Source organism: Barbatula barbatula (assembly GCF_947034865.1).
Source record: "Barbatula barbatula genome assembly, chromosome: 5".
Taxonomy (NCBI): Eukaryota; Metazoa; Chordata; class Actinopteri; order Cypriniformes; family Nemacheilidae; genus Barbatula; species Barbatula barbatula.
The window spans coordinates 2,204,171-2,228,909 of record NC_136769.1 but is presented as its reverse complement, the minus strand read 5'-3'; the positions used below and the strand labels follow the sequence as shown (position 1 = coordinate 2,228,909).

At 38.3% G+C, this 24,739-nt stretch overlaps 2 protein-coding genes across 2 annotated transcripts in view; both read right to left on the bottom strand.

Moving 5' to 3' along the window:
* Positions 1 to 24,739, bottom strand: part of LOC306894155 (uncharacterized protein) — a 58,526-nt gene that overhangs the window by 23,180 nt on the left and 10,607 nt on the right. The window lies entirely within an intron of this gene.
* LOC306894081 (uncharacterized protein) lies at positions 720 to 5,403 on the bottom strand. The gene is made up of 2 exons (XM_079456320.1): positions 5,357 to 5,403; positions 720 to 2,678 (listed from the first exon to the last, which is right to left on the bottom strand). Exon 2 carries the CDS (start codon positions 2,674 to 2,676, stop codon positions 889 to 891), a length of 1,788 nt encoding a protein of 595 aa, XP_079312446.1. The 5' UTR covers positions 2,677 to 2,678; positions 5,357 to 5,403; the 3' UTR covers positions 720 to 888.

Sequence of the window (24,739 nt, the reverse complement as noted above, 5' to 3'; positions counted from 1 at the left end):
GTAGAAAAAATATATAATCTGTAAAAATAGTTTGAATTGTAACGGTCACCAGCTGGAGTGCCCTTGAAAACCACCAGAGGGCACTCGATATCAAATTTATCATTCACTCACAAACTACATTTCCCATACCTCACTACCCGGACTCATCAGCACTGATTGCACACACACCTGCATTTCATTCACATTCACTCTATATATACCATGTGCACTTATTCACACACTGCGAAGTCTTGTTAGCATGTCTGCATTTCTGAGCGTTACCTGTATTTAGTCCCTGTCTTCTGTTTTTTTTTATTTTGTGCCTTGTTCCCTGATTACCCTGTTGCCTCTGGTCCCTGCTTGTTTTTGTTTGTTTCTTTGTTTTGTTTGTTACTTTGTTTGAACTGCCTGCCTGTGTATGACCTCTGCCCGTTATTTGGATTACGCCTTTGGATTACCCACTAATAAAGCTGCAATTGGATCTCACCTCTAAGTCTCGGAGCAGTTCATGACAGAAATGCTTTTAAAAACATAATTTTGATGTAATTGTAAAATACAATACTGTCATTTCAATGTAAAAACTATAAATTGCAGCAAATATCTGTAAAACAACAACATTTTACTGTTTAATGAAAAAATACAGAATATTACCTGTAAAATAACGGTAATTTTTTCAGTGTGATCACTGGTTCTTCTACTGATATACAGTAAATACAGAAATACAGAACAAAACAAGTTTTAAAGCTTGAACTGATTTATTTCTTTCATGCAGTCTCCTGTAAAACATGTATGATGATACAGTACAGATTAAAGACAAACACAACTAGAACAGTAAGTGTTATCTTGTGTTTCTTCAACTGTGAAATGTTTCTCTCCACTCTTGAGTTCTCGTATCCTTCTTGAGGTTACTCATAAATCCTTCCACACTGTAGACATGCATGAGGTTTCTCTCCAGTGAATTCTCATGTGTGTCTTAAGGTTTCCTGTATTTGTAAAACTCTTTCCACACTGTAGACATGCGTAAGGTTTCTCTCCAGTGTGAATTCTCATGTGTTCTTTAAGGTTTCCTGTTTTTGTAAAACTCTTTCCACACTGTAGACATACATGAGGTTTCTCTCCAGTGTGAATTCTCATGTGTAACTTAAGGCTACTTGTATATGTAAAAGTCTTTCCACACTGTAGACATGCATGAGGTTTCTCTCCTGTGTGAATTCTCATATGTGCCTTAAGGCTACTCGTAGCTGTAAAAGTCTTTCCACACTGTAGACATACATGAGGTTTCTCTCCAGTGTGAATTCTCATGTGTGACTTAAGGCTACTTGTATGTGTAAAAGTCTTTCCACACTGTAGACATGCGTGAGGTTTCTCTCCAGTGTGAATTCTCATGTGTGTCTTAAGGTTACTCGTATCTGTAAAACTCTTTCCACACTGTAGACATGCGTGAGGTTTCTCTCCAGTGTGAATTCTCATGTGTGTCTTAAGGCTACTTGTATATGTAAAAATCTTTCCACACTGTAGACATGCGTGAGGTTTCTCTCCAGTGTGAATTCTCATGTGTGTCTTAAGGCTACTTGTATATGTAAAAATCTTTCCACACTGTAGACATGCATGAGGTTTCTCTCCGGTGTGAATGCTCATGTGTTTCTCAAGGTTTCCTGTTTGTGCAAAAGTCTTTCCACACTGTAGACATGCGTGAGGTTTCTCTCCGGTGTGAATTCTCATGTGTCTCTTAAGGTCACCTGTTTCTGTAAAAGTCTTTCCACACTGTAGACATGCGTGAGGTTTCTCTCCAGTGTGAATTATCATGTGTCTCTTAAGGCTACTCGGATCTGTAAAAGTCTTTCCACACTGTAGACATGCGTGAGGTTTCTCTCCAGTGTGAATTATCATGTGTCTCTTAAGGCTACTCGGATCTGTAAAACTCTTTCCACACTGTAGACATACATGAGGTTTCTCTCCAGTGTGAATTCTCATGTGTGTCTTAAGGCTACTCGGATCTGTAAAAGTCTTTCCACACTGTAGACATGCGTGAGGTTTCTCTCCAGTGTGAATTCTCATGTGTGTCTTAAGGTGACTCATGTTTGTAAAACTCTTTCCACACTGTAGACATGCGTGAGGTTTCTCTCCGGTGTGAATTCTCATGTGTGTCTTAAGGCTACTCTTAGCTGTAAAACTCTTTCCACACTGTAGACATGCGTGAGGTTTCTCTCCAGTGTGAATTCTCATGTGTGTCTCAAGGTTACCTGTTTGTGTAAAAGTCTTTCCACACTGTAGACATGCGTGAGGTTTCTCTCCAGTGTGAATTCTCATGTGTGTCTTAAGGCTACTCGGATCTGTAAAACTCTTTCCACACTGTAGACATGTGTGAGGTTTCTCTCCAGTGTGAATTCTCATGTGTGTCTTAAGGCTACTCGGATCTGTAAAACTCTTTCCACATTGTAGACATGCGTGAGGTTTCTCTCCAGTGTGAATTCTCATGTGTATCTTAAGGTGACCTGTCTTTGTAAAAGTCTTTCCACACTGTAGACATGCGTGAGGTTTCTCTCTGGTGTAAATCCTCATGTGCTGTCTTTCACTCTTTTTGTCTCCTGTTCTCAGAGCTTCTTCCAGTGAAACTTTCTGGAATCTTTGTGCACGTTGATGTTTCTGATCGGCATCTTTTACTTTATCTTGACTGTCCTTATTCACTTCCATCATATCTGATGTGAACAAAACTATCTGTTAAACACAGTTTTACAATTGAACAAAACAACATCACAAGACAAGATCATAGTTTAATTTTCAGTATAAAGTATTGCTTTGGATAAAAGTGTTTGCCATATAAGACGACCACATCCTAAGAGAATATTTTAACTTAAATCTGTCTAAATTACAACATAAAATTAGCTTAGACTGTACATTATTGACATATGTATTTGATTGACAAAATGTATTCATTGTGCAATCCAGAGAGCAAATGTATGTTTATTATAATCATTTTTTTTACCAAATTATGTGTTTTATAATTAAAATCATTACTGCCATGATATCTCAGTGGTTTGAATTGAATGAATCAAGTATAAATCAAGAACAAATGCAAAACATTTTCAGGTACAAAATAAAAGTCATCAGATGTGAAATAACACTACATAGTCTTCACTGTATAAATTGAATATAGATCAATCCTTATTAGAGTCACACCAGTCAAGAGCATTGAGTGACGATTTTCTTTGTATTTTGTTGTTTTATTAACAATAATAACAGACTGTGATTTATAAAGCTGCTGTCACTTTAAGTTCAGTACAGCAGAAACGATGCCCCCAAAAATATAGTCGAGTAAAAGAAAGAATAACAACTAAAAACCAACAGACTGTGTCTCATGTAGTCGAGTAAAAGAACAAATGCATGTTTTCTTTTTAATAAGACGATAAAAAACCAACAGCAGGGCTCTAGACTAACTTTTTGCACTGGTTGCACTGGTGCGCCTAATTTTTTTTCTTAGGTGCACCAGCATAAAATTTAGGCACCCAAATTTTTGACCGGATCCCCTTTAGGCGATATTGACTTGTTAATGATTAACTAAAAATCTGGTAAAAATAAAGTTTTTACCAAAGAAAGGTAACTTACTGAAAAAGTATGCTTCACTGAACTGAAATATACATTTGTACACAACATCTGTGTCTCCGTCGATTAGGAATGCCATGTATGGTGTCAGTACACGATCCGTTCCACCTGCACAATCCGTTCCGAGCATGCGCATAATTACGTATTAAAAAACATCATGGTTTTCCTACACTATTGGTACCACGCAGGCGATGAAACATTTGACGGCAGGCGGCACAACTGGCGGCATATTTTTTGTTTTGTAGGCTAACGTTACATAGTTTAACCGTTCAAGGCGAGTCTGTTTTTAAATGTTGCTTACGTTACCATTACGATGTGTTTATGTGGTTGTCAATCCAAAATAATAGAGTTGTTACATGAACATAGATGTTTTGGTTACATGTGGAATAAAGTATTTTTATCGACTGCAAATCTTCAGTTTCCTCCAAACTCCATTTTGCGATTCATTGCTGTATCATGTCTATTTACCTTACTGTGTTTGGATCTGAGGTCAGTAGTATTGTCAAAGACAGTTTGTGTCGTTTTTTTTAAATTAAAATCTGATAATACTAGTTAACTTTAAATGTAGTAATTTATTAGTATGGGTCTATATAGGCTAATATATCTATCTATTTAATCTAAATTAGTAAAATAATCCCTTCAATGTCGTTTACAGAAGCTAATAAGGAACATAACACGTATGTCTAACTAGACTATATTCATTTACATGAAGAAAGAACTACAAAGTCAGGGGAATCATTACAGTATTTCAAACTGACTTGACAGAACGCATAGTGAAATGACACCAGGTGGACAGCAGCGAAGTAAATTGAGTATTGTATTTAATTTAACAGTAAAAAAATCTAAACAAGGTAAAACAAAGCTGCGCAAGCGTGGAAGAGATCGTGCAGTGTCGTAAATCATCGCAAAACAAAATCATCATTTGCGCATGAGCGGTTTCTACTACGTCGTTGTGCGCATGCGCGAACAGATCGTGCAGGTGGAACGGATCGTGTACTGACATACGGACTGTTCGCAACATGCACAGACGTATTTTTTTAAACGTATCTGCGATGACACCTATTATTTGGACGCGCAACATCATTGTATTAGTACCCGTCACAAATGCACTTTTGCCGGCCATGGTCTTCCCACACTCTTTACAGTAAATGCAGTGCATTATTTCATCAGCTTTACTGTATCTTAGCCAGGGAAACTTGTCGAGTCACTCTCTTCGAAATCTATACACTTTCGTCCTTTTAATTTCAGTCGGCTCGGACTCGATCATTATCGAATGCCGTCTCCAGACCAATGCTTGACATAACCTGGGTGGTTGATGGCTCCGTGTCAGAGCATTGTTTAAGATTATTCACAGATCTTTTCGAAAAAAAATGCAATCGTTCTTTTCATCTTTTCTACTCACCTCTATCTCTGTCTGATTGCACCACACGTGATTTCAAATGTAAACGCAGCGCGCGTACAGGAATATCTCGACCACGGCCAATCAGAGGGGGGTGCGCCCTACACTATCTCTAATTGGTCTAGACCACGTTATGGGACTTATGTGTGACAGGGAGACTTGAGTCGCGGAGACTTTTTTGCCAAACACCTTATAGCCAAACATGTGATTCTATTGAACCTTTACCAGATCACAACCAGATCAAGTTATGATCATTTGATGCAGTTTAGTGATTCGCTTTCAGTTCTAATCTTCTGCATTTGTGGTTTATCACATAAATGAAAGCTTAATAATTCCTCCACTGTCAGAAATAAAGATTTAAAAACAGAAACCAACCTCTGTGTTCTTTAGTCCTCTGAGTTTCTGTTGTGTGTAGTTCTGGATCTCTCGTGTTCTCAAGCTTCTCTTCCACAAACTCCAACAACTGTGTGAAGATTTCAGTTCTTACACCTGAAGTGATTCTTCTGCTTGTTGCTTTCTGGTATTTATTGGTGGTTTGATGTAGGAGGAGCTTTACTGAAGGTGTCAATCACTGTTGGTGTGAACTGGAGATGTTAGAGAGACATTGTCAATAACTCAACTCAGCTTCACTTATATAACATCACTAAAAACAACAACTGTTGACCAAGATGCTGTCCACTATATCAAATACCAACATTTATCTCCATGTGTGACATAAATGACAAAAACATCTCGGCCACATCACAAATCAACTACAGAAACCCAAGCAAAGTGAGAGCAGTTGTCATAAAAACATCTAACAATGTTCAATTTCTTTGAAGTTTCCCACTCTGGTGTCATGCTGCTCCCTCTTGAGACATTGGCCATATGTACTGTAGCATATATGACGATAAAACACAATTAAAAATATTACAGATTGTAGCTGTTAGACTATCGATACACTATCATGAAAAATATTGCGCTGTAGTCTATTGACCGGTTACAACAAGACCCTCAGGTTATAAAACTGTCTGGTGTTTTAAATCACAGAAGTTTTGAGCTTTTAAAATCGATATCAAATTCTGCCTATTTAAAACACAAACATCTGTTTGTGAGGACATTTCCATGAGAGTTTAAGATATCAGCATAATGAAGGAGGTGAAAATGGAAACTATGGGTGTAGAATAATGACAGCTGTTAACACTGATGTGTCTGTTATACTGAAACAAAAAGAAAACGTTCATGATCATCAGCAGAAGACCGGCAGCTCTATTAACACCAATGGATGTGTTTTCACTGTTAGGCTAATGTCACTAATGAAACAAACCTTTCAGGACAAACATACAAATCAGGATTTTAAGTCTCAGTATATATGAACTAAACATATGTTTATCATTGTTATATCTTCCTCACTGTGCTCCTGTGTTTTGTGTTCATCTCTTGTGCTAAGACTGACTCAACTCTGAATACATCAGACCAAATCCCTCTGAATTCATCTGATCCGACAGAAAAGGTGCATCATGTCAAGACCATATTATATATTATACTGAAGGAAACTAGGCTTTATATTTAACTGTATTATTAAGGCTCGTTACGTTATAATGTTGATTCTAGTTTGTAATAATGACACTTTTCCGCATGTTCACAAGACCGTCAAGAATCCTTGAAATGAAACTTAACGAGAGAATCCGCCGGTCGTTCATTCTCTCTGAACGGATTTGAAACGATACATCGGCGTCTTATAATAAATTCGTTCCCTGAACTTCTCCGCGATTAGTTGAGTTTTAAACGTCTGAAATGTCACATTGTTCGTCAACAGACTCATTGAAAGCGGTCACAGCAAACAGCGCATACAGGCGCGCAGACAGCACTATAGTGACGGGGAGACAAGACCCCTCAGACTCATAGTGACCCGATCTGCCCCTCACTGTCCCAACGAAAGACGACAAACATCAAACATGTGTAAAACTGAGGATTCATGAGGATGTCCGCTATGTACATTAGCCTGAGTAGTGACGGACAGGCCCGCAGCTGCTTCAGTATTTTCCCGTCACTGCTTCACAATCGTGTCGGTCATCGACGTTCAGTCTCTGTGTGCTGCTGCCGCTGCGACTCCTGGCCCCGCCCCCGGGGTCCTACGAGGACCTGTTAGCTGCCTCAATTGTGCCTGTAGTAGCGGTAACCATAGTGATCAAATACCGTCGTCTATGACTGAACTGGTGATATTTGTCGACTTTTCTTGATGTTTTTCACCAAACAGTTTTTCTGTGCAGCATACGAATGGTTTATAGTATACCTGTTTATAAGTATTTTTATGTAAATAATCATTATAGCATGTTTAAGAATACTTTTCAACCTTTTACAGCAACATACAATCCAATGATGTCTGTAAGACCTAGAGGCCTAAAGTTGAATAAAGCTCAGAGGATGAGGCACAGAAAACCTCTGATCAGTGTATCTTATCTTTTTAAACATGAGGTAATGATGCGCCGACCACGATTATAAACGTATCCTGTTGCCTAGGATCTACTGGTGGCGAGGCAGAATAATTGGGTATTAAAATTTACATTTACATTACATTTAGTCATTTAGCAGACGCTTTTATCCAAAGCGACTTACAGATGAGGAAACATTGGAAGCAATTATGACAACATAGGCAACGAAAATACATAAGTGCATCAAACTAGTCCATTAAAGCCTAGCACAGTATACAAAGCTAAGAATAGTGAGGTTTTTTTTTTTTTTTTTATAAAGAAGGAAAGGGAAGAGCATTAGGAAAAACTCAATCAGTGACGTGTTGACGGAAGAGATGCGTTTTTATGCGTTTTTTAAAGATGGCAACCGAGTCTGCTGATCTTGTAGCAGCTGGTAGATCATTCCACCAATGTGGAACAGATCCAGTGAAGGTACGGGAGAGTGACTTTTTTCCTTAAGAGATAAAATAAGAGATAACAGGAACTTATCTGATTGGTACAACAGAAACCCCCCTTGCATTAGTTTCACTATAACTATGGGCTGGAAAACACTGTCATTTCAGATGCTTTGGGAAGATCTCAACTTTCTTTGATTTGAACAAATAAAGTTATCTCTTTGACACCTGGACCTTCTTTATCTGAGCGATTCTTTGAAACCACAAGATCAACTTTCCATGACAAGTGTAAGTTGTTTGTACTACTGTCATGGTTTTTGGAAACGGCTTGTAATTTGGTGAAGTGTTTTTGTTCCACTTAAAATAAAATTCAATTGCCTAACGTCACATTTGTCACTTATCTGTTATTAGCCTAACAGTGAAAACACATCCATTGGTGTTAATAGAGCTGCCGGTCTTCTGCTGATGATCATGAACGTTTTCTTTTTGTTTCAGTATAACAGACACATCAGTGTTAACAGCTGTCATTATTCTACACCCATAGTTCCCATTTTCACCTCCTTCATTATGCTGATATCTTAAACTCTCATGGAAATGTCCTCACAAAACAGATGTTTGTGTTTTAAATATTCATATAATATAATATCATTCAGAGATTGTTTCTTTTCAAATTGATGATAAATGAATCCAGTCGATTTTCAGTTAGTTTGTGTCGTCTGTATTAATGTAGGGTTCTGTAAATCTTCCATGATAGTGTATCAATAGTCCAACCATTTCTTTAAATTGTGTTTTACATTAATGAGACTTGCATTGCATTATCCTTTACATTTATACATAAGTATCTGCAATCGAACCCACAACCTTGCGCTGTTAACACAATGCTCTTACCACTGAGATACAGGAAAGCTGTTTTGACATCACATACAGTGCATATGGCCAATGTCTCAAGAGGGAGCCAGCATGACACACCAGCTTCCAGAGCCGCCACCTGGATGCACTTTGATTTTATTGATGCATGTTTCAGCGCTCATGTAACATGCATTCATTGTGATTTCAATGATGCGAGATGTCTCCCTAAAATGCAATCTAAAGTATGCACAAACTAACATTATGGCAAAACAGACATAATAGGAATTGGTTTAAATGAAGCTTTAATGGTGTCTACTGGTATGCGAGTGTTGGGATGTTAAAATCAAGTTGTATTTTCAGCTCTATTTGAGACATTTTTATTTGTAAAAATCTATCGCAAAATGTATGGTATGAAAATCTATTTTATTGTGACTTATGTATCGTGCTGCAGTGTTCACATTGGATGATGGATCTGCGACAGGAGGTTACACACTGTGTGACTTTACAATAGGTCACAATCACTGACAACTGTCTGCTCCGCAAACAACGTTTCACAACCAAACGCACGCGCGAAGTGATGCGTGATATTAGCGTTCTCGCGGGAACCTAACTTTGCCTTGTATCTTGCTTTCTCATTGGCTGTAGGTTATCGCAGATGTCATTTTTCAGTCAAAACTCATTTCACACAGCAGGATTTTGAGTCGCCGTCAGCAGGTATATATATATTTAGCATGCCAAATATTTCACGGGAGTCTGCGACGCGTCTGCATTAGAGCGAACGGACTCGGAAGCTTGAGCCACGTGGTGTGGAAGAGAGCGAGCGACTGCACACCTGCATGTTTGCAGAAATCTGACAGAAAAGCCATTGATAACATTTATTCCTCGTATTGTTTGTACAGCACTAAAAACTCACAAACTTTTGAAAGAGTAAGTCCAAATATATTTGTAAGCAGGATGATGGGGAAAACAAACCAGTGGGCGCTCCGTGTTTAACTCATTTTGTTTTATTCCATTTCAGAATGTGTATTTCTGTATTGTTTTTTAAATGCTTTGTTTATTGAAAACAAACCGTGCACGCGTTTGCATTTACAGTAAAGTTAGGAAGACCTGGAACACCTTAGGTGTGCAGAATCTTATTGAACTACATTATTGAAATGGCCACATGTGTGTAATACAGCGTTTCTCAAACTGTGGGGCGCGCCCCACTGGTGGGGAATAGAGACGTGACAGGTGGGGCGCGCCGAACGGGAGGAAATGTTCCTTTTTATGCCTTATATGGAAACGTGAGATCAAATCTTCCGGCATTTTGTATTCATGGTTACAAATAAAATTGTAGTGAGGTAGGCGGGGAGAGATCCGGGATTCGAGGCCGGTGCGTGAATGATAACGAGCTGTGCGCGCACTGGTCTGGTATCACGGAGGAGATTGTGAACCATAAGTGGACGAGCGACCGGACCGTCAGTAAGAGAGGACCGGGCCCGGAAATTGTGTTTGTGTTTGTCTTTTACGTCCTTGTTTATTTGATTTGATTAAAGATGTTAAATGTTCGCCGGTTCTCGCCTCCTTCCTTCCCTTCATGGAACTTTGTTACACTGGTGCCGCAAACCAATAGTACGGTGCGCGTACAGCTGACGCTCGTTATCATTCACGCACCGGCCTCGAATCCCGGCTCTCGTCCCGCCCACCTCGCTACAGAAATTGTTTACCTTTTGAGCGGTATCCGGGTTGGTTCCATATATGGGATATTATTTCTGTGCCCCTGAGAATACGGTCCCAGATATGAGATTAAGAATGTTCAGTGACTGCCAGATTCAAATTGTGCTTTCACGCGTTGGTTTGCGCTGAGCCAGAGACGGACGAGCTCAGCGCTGTCATAGATCACAACTATACAGTGTTTTCAACCTAATAATGTTTATTTTAGGTTTCAGCCATTTAAATACACATAAGCACAAGTAAAACAATTCATTTGGAGTTTGTAAAATACACACTCGTGTCTTTGGAAGCAGCAATAACAATCTATTCAAATATAATTTGACGACGTGTGTTATTCACATCAGACAAACATAGTGGAAGTTACTATAAAGTTAACAAGAGTTAAAGTTCTCGGAGTTCACCTTTCTTGCATGTATTTCGGGAGAAACTGATGACAGACAAAACTCTCTGAACTGCGTCGTAAAGAAACATGGTTGCACCCGTCTCACGTAGATCAAGATTATTTATAAATGACCAAACACACTCACTTACACATTTTTGAGAATCGGAATATCAGATAGTTGATGACGTGGTAAGCAAGTTTGTGAATATTTTGAAATAAAAAAGAAATTAAGGCGATCTGTCATAAGGCGTGGCTGCGGTGTGTCACGTGACAAATATGACGCGTCGCCATGGAAACATTAAGGGGTAATCATTACTAGTCTACATGGAGTCTATATTAAAAGAACATTAGATATGAGACCCCGAGAAAAACGTAACCTGGAACCGAAGTACCAAAATAACGTGACATCGGCATATTAATTGTAACTGAACAGACTTTCGCAGCCATATTTAAATGTTTTTTTTACAGATTTCAAAATGGCACTTTTATATCTTTTATATTTTTGAAATTAGTAGTGCACAGCTGCACTTTTATTTTCTCTATTTTTTTATTTCATGAAAGTTATTATGACACAGCTGCACTTTTATTTTCTTTATTTTAGAACTTTCTGTTATTTGATGTATATAGTTTGTATTTTAGATACAACTTGTTACTCTGATACTACTTGTTAGTTCAAAAAATTGGAACATGTTAAGCTTGTTGCGCATTTCATTAGCATTGTGTTGGGGCGATGGGGGCAGGTGGGGCTTGAAAATTCCCCCTTGTCTAAAGTGGGGAATGACCAAAAAAGTTTGAGAACCACTGGTGTAATAGAATGTTAAGAAAAAAATAATTCACTCACCAGATTGTCACTTCAAACCTGTATGACTTTCTTCTGCAGAACACATTTTAAAACAATGTTGGGAACAGAAAACCTTTGGTCCCCGTTCACTTGCATTAGATTTATGTCCATACAATAAAAGTAAATATTTTAACTTAAATCTGTCTAAATTACAACATAAAATGAGCTTAGACTCTACATTATTGACATATGTATTTGATTGACAAAATGTATTCATTGTGCAATCCAGAGAGCAAATGTATGTTTATTATAATCATTTTTTTTACCAAATTATGTGTTTTATAATTAAAATCATTACTGCCATGATATCTCAGTGGTTTGAATTGAATGAATCAAGTATAAATCAAGAATCAATGCAAAACATTTTCAGGTACAAAATAAAAGTCATCAGATGTGAAAAAACACTACATAGTCTTCACTGTATAAATTGAATATAGATCAATCCTTATTAGAGTCACACCAGTCAAGAGCATTGAGTGACGATTTTCTTTGTCTTTTGTTGTTTTATTAACAATAATAACAGACTGTGATTTATAAAGCTGCTGTCACTTTAAGTTCAGTACAGCAGAAACGATGCCCCCAAAAATATAGTCGAGTAAAAGAAAGAATAACAACTAAAAACCAACAGACTGTGTCTCATGTAGTCGAGTAAAAGAACAAATGCATGTTTTCTTTTTAATAAGACGATAAAAAACCAACAGCAGGGCTCTAGACTAACTTTTTGCACTGGTGCGCCTAATTTTTTTTCTTAGGTGCACCAGCATAAAATTTAGGCACCCAAATTTTTGACCGGATGCCCTTTAGGCGATATTGACTTGTTAATGATTAACTAAAAATCTGGTAAAAATAAAGTTTTTACCAAAGAAAGGTAACTTACTGAAAAAGTATGCTTCACTGAACTGAAATATACATTTGTACACAACATCTGTGTCTCCGTCGATTAGGAATGCCATGTATGGTGTCAGTACACGATCCGTTCCACCTGCACAATCCGTTCCGAGCATGCGCATAATTACGTATTAAAAAACATCATGGTTTTCCTACACTATTGGTACCACGCAGGCGATTAAACATTTGACGGCAGGCGGCACAACTGGCGGCATATTTTTTGTTTTGTAGGCTAACGTTACATAGTTTAACCGTTCAAGGCGAGTCTGTTTTTAAATGTTGCTTACGTTACCATTACGATGTGTTTATGTGGTTGTCAATCCAAAATAATAGAGTTGTTACATGAACATAGATGTTTTGGTTACATGTGGAATAAAGTATTTTTATCGACTGCAAATCTTCAGTTTCCTCCAAACTCCATTTTGCGATTCATTGCTGTATCAGTAGTATTGTCAAAGACAGTTTGTGTCGTTTTTTTTAAATTAAAATCTGATAATACTAGTTAACTTTAAATGTAGTAATTTATTAGTATGGGTCTATATAGCCTAATATATATCTATCTATTTAATCTAAATTAGTAAAATAATCCCTTCAATGTCGTTTACAGAAGCCAATAAGGAACATAACACATATGTCTAGACTATCATTTACATGAAGAAAGAACTACAAAGTCAGGGGAATCATTACAGTATTTCAAACTGACTTGACAGAACGCATAGTGAAATGACATCAGGTGGACAGCAGCGAAGTAAATTGAGTATTGTATTTAATTTAACAGTAAAAAAATCTAAACAAGGTAAAACAAAGCTGCGCAAGCGTGGAAGAGATCGTGCAGTGTCGTAAATCATCGCAAAACAAAATCATAATTTGCGCATGAGCGGTTTCTACTACGTCGTTGTGCGCATGCGCGAACAGATCGTGCAGGTGGAACGGATCGTGTACTGACATACGGACTGTTCGCAACATGCACAGACGTATTTTTTTAAACGTATCTGCGATGACACCTATTATTTGGACGCGCAACATCATTGTATTAGTACCCGTCACAAATGCACTTTTGCCGGCCATGGTCTTCCCACACTCTTTACAGTAAATGCAGTGCATTATTTCATCAGCTTTGTATCTTAGCCAGGGAAACTTGTCGAGTCACTCTCTTCGAAATCTATACACTTTCGTCCTTTTAATTTCAGTCGGCTCGGACTCGATCATTATCGAATGCCGTCTCCAGACCAATGCTTGACATAACCTGGGTGGTTGATGGCTCCGTGTCAGAGCATTGTTTAAGATTATTGCACAGATCTTTTCGAAAAAAAATGCAATCGTTCTTTTCATCTTTTCTACTCACCTCTATCTCTGTCTGATTGCACCACACGTGATTTCAAATGTAAACGCAGCGCGCGTACAGGAATATCTCGACCACGGCCAATCAGAGGGGGGTGCGCCCTACACTATCTCTAATTGGTCTAGACCACGTTATGGGACTTATGTGTGACAGGGAGACTTGAGTCGCGGAGACTTTTTTGCCAAACACCTTATAGCCAAATATGTGATTCTATTGAACCTTTACCAGATCACAACCAGATCAAGTTATGATCATTTGATGCAGTTTAGTGATTCGCTTTCAGTTCTAATCTTCTGCATTTGTGGTTTATCACATAAATTAAAGCTTAATAATTCCTCCACTGTCAGAAATAAAGATTTAGAAACAGAAACCAACCTCTGTGTTCTTTAGTCCTTTGAGTTTCTGTTGTGTGTAGTTCTGGATCTCTCGTGTTCTCAAGCTTCTCTTCCACAAACTCCAACAACTGTGTGAAGATTTCAGTTCTTACACCTGAAGTGATTCTTCTGCTTGTTGCTTTCTGGTATTTATTGGTGGTTTGATGTAGGAGGAGCTTTACTGAAGGTGTCAATCACTGTTGGTGTGAACTGGAGATGTTAGAGAGACATTGTCTATAACTCAACTCAGCTTCACTTATATAACATCACTAAAAACAACAATTGTTGACCAAGATGCTGTCCACTATATCAAATACCAACATTTATCTCCATGTGTGACATTAATGACAAAAACATCTCGGCCACATCACAAATCAACTACAGAAACCCAAGCAAAGTGAGAGCAGTTGTCATAAAAACATCTAACAATGTTCAATTTCTTTGAAGTTTCCCACTCTGGTGTCATGCTGCTCCCTCTTGAGACATTGGCCATATGTACTGTAGCATATATGACGATAAAACACAATTACAAATATCACAGATTGTAGCTGTTGGACTATCGATACACTATCATGAAAATATATATTGCGCTGTAGCCTATTGACCGGTTACAACAAGACCCTCAGGTTATAAAACTGTCTGGTGTTTTAAATCACAGAAGTTTTGAGCTTTTAAAATCGATATCAAATTCTGCCTATTTAAAACACAAACATCTGTTTTGTGAAACATTTCCATGAGAGTTTAACATATCAGCATAATGAAGGAGGTGAAAATGGGAACTATGGGTGTAGAATAATGACAGCTGTTAACACTGATGTGTCTGTTATACTGAAACAAAAAGAAAACGTTCATGATCATCAGCAGAAGACCGGCAGCTCTATTAACAGCAATGGATGTGTTTTCACTGTTAGGCTAATGTCACTAATGAAACAAACCTTTCAGGACAAACATACAAATCAGGATTTTGAGTCTCAGTTTATATGAACTAAACATGTTTTATCATTGTTATATCTTCCTCACTGTGCTCCTGTGTTTTGTGTTCATCTCTTGTGATTCAACTCTGAATTCATCTGATCCGACAGAAAAGGTGCATCATGTCAAGACCATATTATATATTATACTGAAGGAAACTAGGCTTTATATTTAACTGTATTATTAAGGCTCGTTACGTTATAATGTTGATTCTAGTTTGTAATAATGACACTTTTCCGCATGTTCACAAGACCGTCAAGAATCCTTGAAATGAAACTTAACGAGAGAATCCGCCGGTCGTTCATTCTCTCTGAACGGATTTGAAACGATACAGCGGCGTCTTATAATAAATTCGTTCCCTGAACTTCTCCGCGATTAGTTGAGTTTTAAACGTCTGAAATGTCACATTGTTCGTCAACAGACTCATTGAAAGCGGTCACAGCAAACAGCGCATACAGGCGCGCAGACAGCACTATAGTGACGGGGAGACAAGACCCCTCAGACTCATAGTGACCCGATCTGCCCCTCACTGTCCCAACGAAAGACGACAAACATCAAACATCTGTAAAACTGAGGATTCATGAGGATGTCCGCTATGTACATTAGCCTGAGTAGTGACGGACAGGCCCGCAGCTGCTTCAGTATTTTCCCGTCACTGCTTCACAATCGTGTCGGTCATCGACGTTCAGTCTCTGTGTGCTGCTGCCGCTGCGACTCCTGGCCCCGCCCCCGGGGTCCTACGAGGACCTGTTAGCTGCCTCAATTGTGCCTGTAGTAGCGGTAACCATAGTGATCAAATACCGTCGTCTATGACTGAACTGGTGATATTTGTCGACTTTTCTTGATGTTTTTCACCAAACAGTTTTTCTGTGCAGCATACGAATGGTTTATAGTATACCTGTTTATAAGTATTTTTATGTAAATAATCATTATAGCATGTTTAAGAATACTTTTCAACCTTTTACAGCAACATACAATCCAATGATGTCTGTAAGACCTAGAGGCCTAAAGTTGAATAAAGCTCAGAGGATGAGGCACAGAAAACCTCTGATCAGTGTATCTTATCTTTTTAAACATGAGGTAATGATGCGCCGACCACGATTATAAACGTATCCTGTTGCCTAGGATCTACTGGTGGCGAGGCAGAATAATTGGGTATTAAAATTTACATTTACATTACATTTAGTCATTTAGCAGACGCTTTTATCCAAAGCGACTTACAGATGAGGAAACATTGGAAGCAATTATGACAACATAGGCAACGAAAATACATAAGTGCATCAAACTAGTCCATTAAAGCCTAGCACAGTATACAAAGCTAAGAATAGTGAGGTTTTTTTTTTTTTTTTTTATAAAGAAGGAAAGGGAAGAGCATTAGGAAAAACTCAATCAGTGACGTGTTGACGGAAGAGATGCGTTTTTATGCGTTTTTTAAAGATGGCAACCGAGTCTGCTGATCTTGTAGCAGCTGGTAGATCATTCCACCAACGTGGAACAGATCCAGTGAAGGTACGGGAGAGTGACTTTTTTCCTTAAGAGATAAAATAAGAGATAACAGGAACTTATCTGATTGGTGCAACAGAAAACCCCCTTGCATTAGTTTCACTATAACTATGGGCTGGAAAACACTGTCATTTCAGATGCTTTGGGAAGATCTCAACTTTCTTTGATTTGAACAAATAAAGTTATCTCTTTGACACCTGGACCTTCTTTATCTGAGCGATTCTTTGAAACCACAAGATCAACTTTCCATGACAAGTGTAAGTTGTTTGTACTACTGTCATGGTTTTTGGAAACGGCTTGTAATTTGGTGAAGTGTTTTTGTTCCACTTAAAATAAAATTCAATTGCCTAACGTCACATTTGTCACTTATCTGTTATTAGCCTAACAGTGAAAACACATCCATTGGTGTTAATAGAGCTGCCGGTCTTCTGCTGATGATCATGAACGTTTTCTTTTTGTTTCAGTATAACAGACACATCAGTGTTAACAGCTGTCATTATTCTACACCCATAGTTCCCATTTTCACCTCCTTCATTATGCTGATATCTTAAACTCTCATGGAAATGTCCTCACAAAACAGATGTTTGTGTTTTAAATATTCATATAATATAATATCATTCAGAGATTGTTTCTTTTCAAATTGATGATAAATGAATCCAGTCGATTTTCAGTTAGTTTGTGTCGTCTGTATTAATGTAGGGTTCTGTAAATCTTCCATGATAGTGTATCAATAGTCCAACCATTTCTTTAAATTGTGTTTTACATTAATGAGACTTGCATTGCATTATCCTTTACATTTATACATAAGTATCTGCAATCGAACCCACAACCTTGCGCTGTTAACACAATGCTCTTACCACTGAGATACAGGAAAGCTGTTTTGACATCACATACAGTGCATATGGCCAATGTCTCAAGAGGGAGCCAGCATGACACACCAGCTTCCAGAGCCGCCACCTGGATGCACTTTGATTTTATTGATGCATGTTTCAGCGCTCATGTAACATGCATTCATTGTGATTTCAATGATGCGAGATGTCTCCCTAAAATGCAATCTAAAGTATGCACAAACTAACATTATGGCAAAACAGACATAATAGGAATTGGTTTAAATGAAGCTTTAACGGTGTCTACTGGTATGCGAGTGTTGGGATGTTAAAATCAAGTTGTATTTTCAGCTCTATTTGAGACATTTTTATTTGTAAAAATCTATCGCAAAATGTATGGTATGAAAATCTATTTTATTGTGACTTATGTATCGTGCTGCAGTGTTCACATTGGATGATGGATCTGCGACAGGAGGTTACACACTGTGTGACTTTACAATAGGTCACAATCACTGACAACTGTCTGCTCCGCAAACAACGTTTCACAACCAAACGCACGCGCGAAGTGATGCGTGATATTAGCGTTCTCGCGGGAACCTAACTTTGCCTTGTATCTTGCTTTCTCATTGGCTGTAGGTTATCGCAGATGTCATTTTTCAGTCAAAACTCATTTCACACAGCAGGATTTTGAGTCGCCGTCAGCAGGTATATATATATTTAGCATGCCAAATATTTCACGGGAGTCTGCGACGCGTCTGCATTAGAGCGAACGGACTCGGAAGCTTGAGCCACGTGGTGTGGAAGAGAGCGAGCGACTGCACACCTGCATGTTTGCAGAAATCTGACAGAAAAGCCATTGATAACATTTATTCCTCGTATTGTTTGTACAGCACTAAAAACTCACAAACTTTTGAAAGAGTAAGTCCAAATATATTTGTAAGCAGGATGATGGGGAAAACAAACCAGTGGGCGCTCCGTGTTTAACTCATTTTGTTTTATTCCATTTCAGAATGTGTATTTCTGTATTGTTTTTTAAATGCTTTGTTTATTGAAAACAAACCGTGCACGCGTTTGCATTTACAGTAAAGTTAGGAAGACCTGGAACACCTTAGGTGTGCAGAATCTTATTGAACTACATTATTGAAATGGCCACATGTGTGTAATACAGCGTTTCTCAAACTGTGGGGCGCGCCCCACTGGTGGGGAATAGAGACGTGACAGGTGGGGCGCGCCGAACGGGAGGAAATGTTCCTTTTTATGCCTTATATGGAAACGTGAGATCAAATCTTCCGGCATTTTGTATTCATGGTTACAAATAAAATTGTAGTGAGGTAGGCGGGGAGAGATCCGGGATTCGAGGCCGGTGCGTGAATGATAACGAGCTGTGCGCGCACTGGTCTGGTATCACGGAGGAGATTGTGAACCATAAGTGGACGAGCGACCGGACCGTCAGTAAGAGAGGACCGGGCCCGGAAATTGTGTTTGTGTTTGTCTTTTACGTCCTTGTTTATTTGATTTGATTAAAGATGTTAAATGTTCGCCGGTTCTCGCCTCCTTCCTTCCCTTCATGGAACTTTGTTACACTGGTGCCGCAAACCAATAGTACGGTGCGCGTACAGCTGACGCTCGTTATCATTCACGCACCGGCCTCGAATCCCGGCTCTCGTCCCGCCCACCTCGCTACAGAAATTGTTTACCTTTTGAGCGGTATCCGGGTTGGTTCCATATATGGGATATTATTTCTGTGCCCCTGAGAATACGGTCCCAGATATGAGATTAAGAATGTTCAGTGACTGCCAGATTCAAATTGTGCTTTCACGCGTTGGTTTGCGCTGAGCCAGAGACGGACGAGCTCAGCGCTGTCATAGATCACAACTATACAGTGTTTTCAACCTAATAATGTTTATTTTAGGTTTCAGCCATTTAAATACACATAAGCACAAGTAAAACAATTCATTTGGAGTTTGTAAAATACACACTCGTGTCTTTGGAAGCAGCAATAACAATCTATTCAAATATAATTTGACGACGTGTGTTATTCACATCAGACAAACATAGTGGAAGTTACTATAAAGTTAACAAGAGTTAAAGTTCTCGGAGTTCACCTTTCTTGCATGTATTTCGGGAGAAACTGATGACAGACAAAACTCTCTGAACTGCGTCGTAAAGAAACATGGTTGCACCCGTCTCACGTAGATCAAGATTATTTATAAATGACCAAACACACTCACTTACACATTTTTGAGAATCGGAATATCAGATAGTTGATGACGTGGTAAGCAAGTTTGTGAATATTTTGAAATAAAAAAGAAATTAAGGCGATCTGTCATAAGGCGTGGCTGCGGTGTGTCACGTGACAAATATGACGCGTCGCCATGGAAACATTAAGGGGTAATCATTACTAGTCTACATGGAGTCTATATTAAAAGAACATTAGATATGAGACCCCGAGAAAAACGTAACCTGGAACCGAAGTACCAAAATAACGTGACATCGGCATATTAATTGTAACTGAACAGACTTTCGCAGCCATATTTAAATGTTTTTTTTACAGATTTCAAAATGGCACTTTTATATCTTTTATATTTTTGAAATTAGTAGTGCACAGCTGCACTTTTATTTTCTCTATTTTTTTATTTCATGAAAGTTATTATGACACAGCTGCACTTTTATTTTCTTTATTTTAGAACTTTCTGTTATTTGATGTATATAGTTTGTATTTTAGATACAACTTGTTACTCTGATACTACTTGTTAGTTCAAAAAATTGGAACATGTTAAGCTTGTTGCGCATTTCATTAGCATTGTGTTGGGGCGATGGGGGCAGGTGGGGCTTGAAAATTCCCCCTTGTCTAAAGTGGGGAATGACCAAAAAAGTTTGAGAACCACTGGTGTAATAGAATGTTAAGAAAAAAATAATTCACTCACCAGATTGTCACTTCAAACCTGTATGACTTTCTTCTGCAGAACACATTTTAAAACAATGTTGGGAACAGAAAACCTTTGGTCCCCGTTCACTTGCATTAGATTTATGTCCATACAATAAAAGTAAATATTTTAACTTAAATCTGTCTAAATTACAACATAAAATGAGCTTAGACTCTACATTATTGACATATGTATTTGATTGACAAAATGTATTCATTGTGCAATCCAGAGAGCAAATGTATGTTTATTATAATCATTTTTTTTACCAAATTATGTGTTTTATAATTAAAATCATTACTGCCATGATATCTCAGTGGTTTGAATTGAATGAATCAAGTATAAATCAAGAATCAATGCAAAACATTTTCAGGTACAAAATAAAAGTCATCAGATGTGAAAAAACACTACATAGTCTTCACTGTATAAATTGAATATAGATCAATCCTTATTAGAGTCACACCAGTCAAGAGCATTGAGTGACGATTTTCTTTGTCTTTTGTTGTTTTATTAACAATAATAACAGACTGTGATTTATAAAGCTGCTGTCACTTTAAGTTCAGTACAGCAGAAACGATGCCCCCAAAAATATAGTCGAGTAAAAGAAAGAATAACAACTAAAAACCAACAGACTGTGTCTCATGTAGTCGAGTAAAAGAACAAATGCATGTTTTCTTTTTAATAAGACGATAAAAAACCAACAGCAGGGCTCTAGACTAACTTTTTGCACTGGTGCGCCTAATTTTTTTTCTTAGGTGCACCAGCATAAAATTTAGGCACCCAAATTTTTGACCGGATGCCCTTTAGGCGATATTGACTTGTTAATGATTAACTAAAAATCTGGTAAAAATAAAGTTTTTACCAAAGAAAGGTAACTTACTGAAAAAGTATGCTTCACTGAACTGAAATATACATTTGTACACAACATCTGTGTCTCCGTCGATTAGGAATGCCATGTATGGTGTCAGTACACGATCCGTTCCACCTGCACAATCCGTTCCGAGCATGCGCATAATTACGTATTAAAAAACATCATGGTTTTCCTACACTATTGGTACCACGCAGGCGATTAAACATTTGACGGCAGGCGGCACAACTGGCGGCATATTTTTTGTTTTGTAGGCTAACGTTACATAGTTTAACCGTTCAAGGCGAGTCTGTTTTTAAATGTTGCTTACGTTACCATTACGATGTGTTTATGTGGTTGTCAATCCAAAATAATAGAGTTGTTACATGAACATAGATGTTTTGGTTACATGTGGAATAAAGTATTTTTATCGACTGCAAATCTTCAGTTTCCTCCAAACTCCATTTTGCGATTCATTGCTGTATCAGTAGTATTGTCAAAGACAGTTTGTGTCGTTTTTTTTAAATTAAAATCTGATAATACTAGTTAACTTTAAATGTAGTAATTTATTAGTATGGGTCTATATAGCCTAATATATATCTATCTATTTAATCTAAATTAGTAAAATAATCCCTTCAATGTCGTTTACAGAAGCCAATAAGGAACATAACACATATGTCTAGACTATCATTTACATGAAGAAAGAACTACAAAGTCAGGGGAATCATTACAGTATTTCAAACTGACTTGACAGAACGCATAGTGAAATGACATCAGGTGGACAGCAGCGAAGTAAATTGAGTATTGTATTTAATTTAACAGTAAAAAAATCTAAACAAGGTAAAACAAAGCTGCGCAAGCGTGGAAGAGATCGTGCAGTGTCGTAAATCATCGCAAAACAAAATCATAATTTGCGCATGAGCGGTTTCTACTACGTCGTTGTGCGCATGCGCGAACAGATCGTGCAGGTGGAACGGATCGTGTACTGACATACGGACTGTTCGCAACATGCACAGACGTATTTTTTTAAACGTATCTGCGATGACACCTATTATTTGGACGCGCAACATCATTGTATTAGTACCCGTCACAAATGCACTTTTGCCGGCCATGGTCTTCCCACACTCTTTACAGTAAATGCAGTGCATTATTTCATCAGCTTTGTATCTTAGCCAGGGAAACTTGTCGAGTCACTCTCTTCGAAATCTATACACTTTCGTCCTTTTAATTTCAGTCGGCTCGGACTCGATCATTATCGAATGCCGTCTCCAGACCAATGCTTGACATAACCTGGGTGGTTGATGGCTCCGTGTCAGAGCATTGTTTAAGATTATTGCACAGATCTTTTCGAAAAAAAATGCAATCGTTCTTTTCATCTTTTCTACTCACCTCTATCTCTGTCTGATTGCACCACACGTGATTTCAAATGTAAACGCAGCGCGCGTACAGGAATATCTCGACCACGGCCAATCAGAGGGGGGTGCGCCCTACACTATCTCTAATTGGTCTAGACCACGTTATGGGACTTATGTGTGACAGGGAGACTTGAGTCGCGGAGACTTTTTTGCCAAACACCTTATAGCCAAATATGTGATTCTATTGAACCTTTACCAGATCACAACCAGATCAAGTTATGATCATTTGATGCAGTTTAGTGATTCGCTTTCAGTTCTAATCTTCTGCATTTGTGGTTTATCACATAAATTAAAGCTTAATAATTCCTCCACTGTCAGAAATAAAGATTTAGAAACAGAAACCAACCTCTGTGTTCTTTAGTCCTTTGAGTTTCTGTTGTGTGTAGTTCTGGATCTCTCGTGTTCTCAAGCTTCTCTTCCACAAACTCCAACAACTGTGTGAAGATTTCAGTTCTTACACCTGAAGTGATTCTTCTGCTTGTTGCTTTCTGGTATTTATTGGTGGTTTGATGTAGGAGGAGCTTTACTGAAGGTGTCAATCACTGTTGGTGTGAACTGGAGATGTTAGAGAGACATTGTCTATAACTCAACTCAGCTTCACTTATATAACATCACTAAAAACAACAATTGTTGACCAAGATGCTGTCCACTATATCAAATACCAACATTTATCTCCATGTGTGACATTAATGACAAAAACATCTCGGCCACATCACAAATCAACTACAGAAACCCAAGCAAAGTGAGAGCAGTTGTCATAAAAACATCTAACAATGTTCAATTTCTTTGAAGTTTCCCACTCTGGTGTCATGCTGCTCCCTCTTGAGACATTGGCCATATGTACTGTAGCATATATGACGATAAAACACAATTACAAATATCACAGATTGTAGCTGTTGGACTATCGATACACTATCATGAAAATATATATTGCGCTGTAGCCTATTGACCGGTTACAACAAGACCCTCAGGTTATAAAACTGTCTGGTGTTTTAAATCACAGAAGTTTTGAGCTTTTAAAATCGATATCAAATTCTGCCTATTTAAAACACAAACATCTGTTTTGTGAAACATTTCCATGAGAGTTTAACATATCAGCATAATGAAGGAGGTGAAAATGGGAACTATGGGTGTAGAATAATGACAGCTGTTAACACTGATGTGTCTGTTATACTGAAACAAAAAGAAAACGTTCATGATCATCAGCAGAAGACCGGCAGCTCTATTAACAGCAATGGATGTGTTTTCACTGTTAGGCTAATGTCACTAATGAAACAAACCTTTCAGGACAAACATACAAATCAGGATTTTGAGTCTCAGTTTATATGAACTAAACATGTTTTATCATTGTTATATCTTCCTCACTGTGCTCCTGTGTTTTGTGTTCATCTCTTGTGATTCAACTCTGAATTCATCTGATCCGACAGAAAAGGTGCATCATGTCAAGACCATATTATATATTATACTGAAGGAAACTAGGCTTTATATTTAACTGTATTATTAAGGCTCGTTACGTTATAATGTTGATTCTAGTTTGTAATAATGACACTTTTCCGCATGTTCACAAGACCGTCAAGAATCCTTGAAATGAAACTTAACGAGAGAATCCGCCGGTCGTTCATTCTCTCTGAACGGATTTGAAACGATACAGCGGCGTCTTATAATAAATTCGTTCCCTGAACTTCTCCGCGATTAGTTGAGTTTTAAACGTCTGAAATGTCACATTGTTCGTCAACAGACTCATTGAAAGCGGTCACAGCAAACAGCGCATACAGGCGCGCAGACAGCACTATAGTGACGGGGAGACAAGACCCCTCAGACTCATAGTGACCCGATCTGCCCCTCACTGTCCCAACGAAAGACGACAAACATCAAACATCTGTAAAACTGAGGATTCATGAGGATGTCCGCTATGTACATTAGCCTGAGTAGTGACGGACAGGCCCGCAGCTGCTTCAGTATTTTCCCGTCACTGCTTCACAATCGTGTCGGTCATCGACGTTCAGTCTCTGTGTGCTGCTGCCGCTGCGACT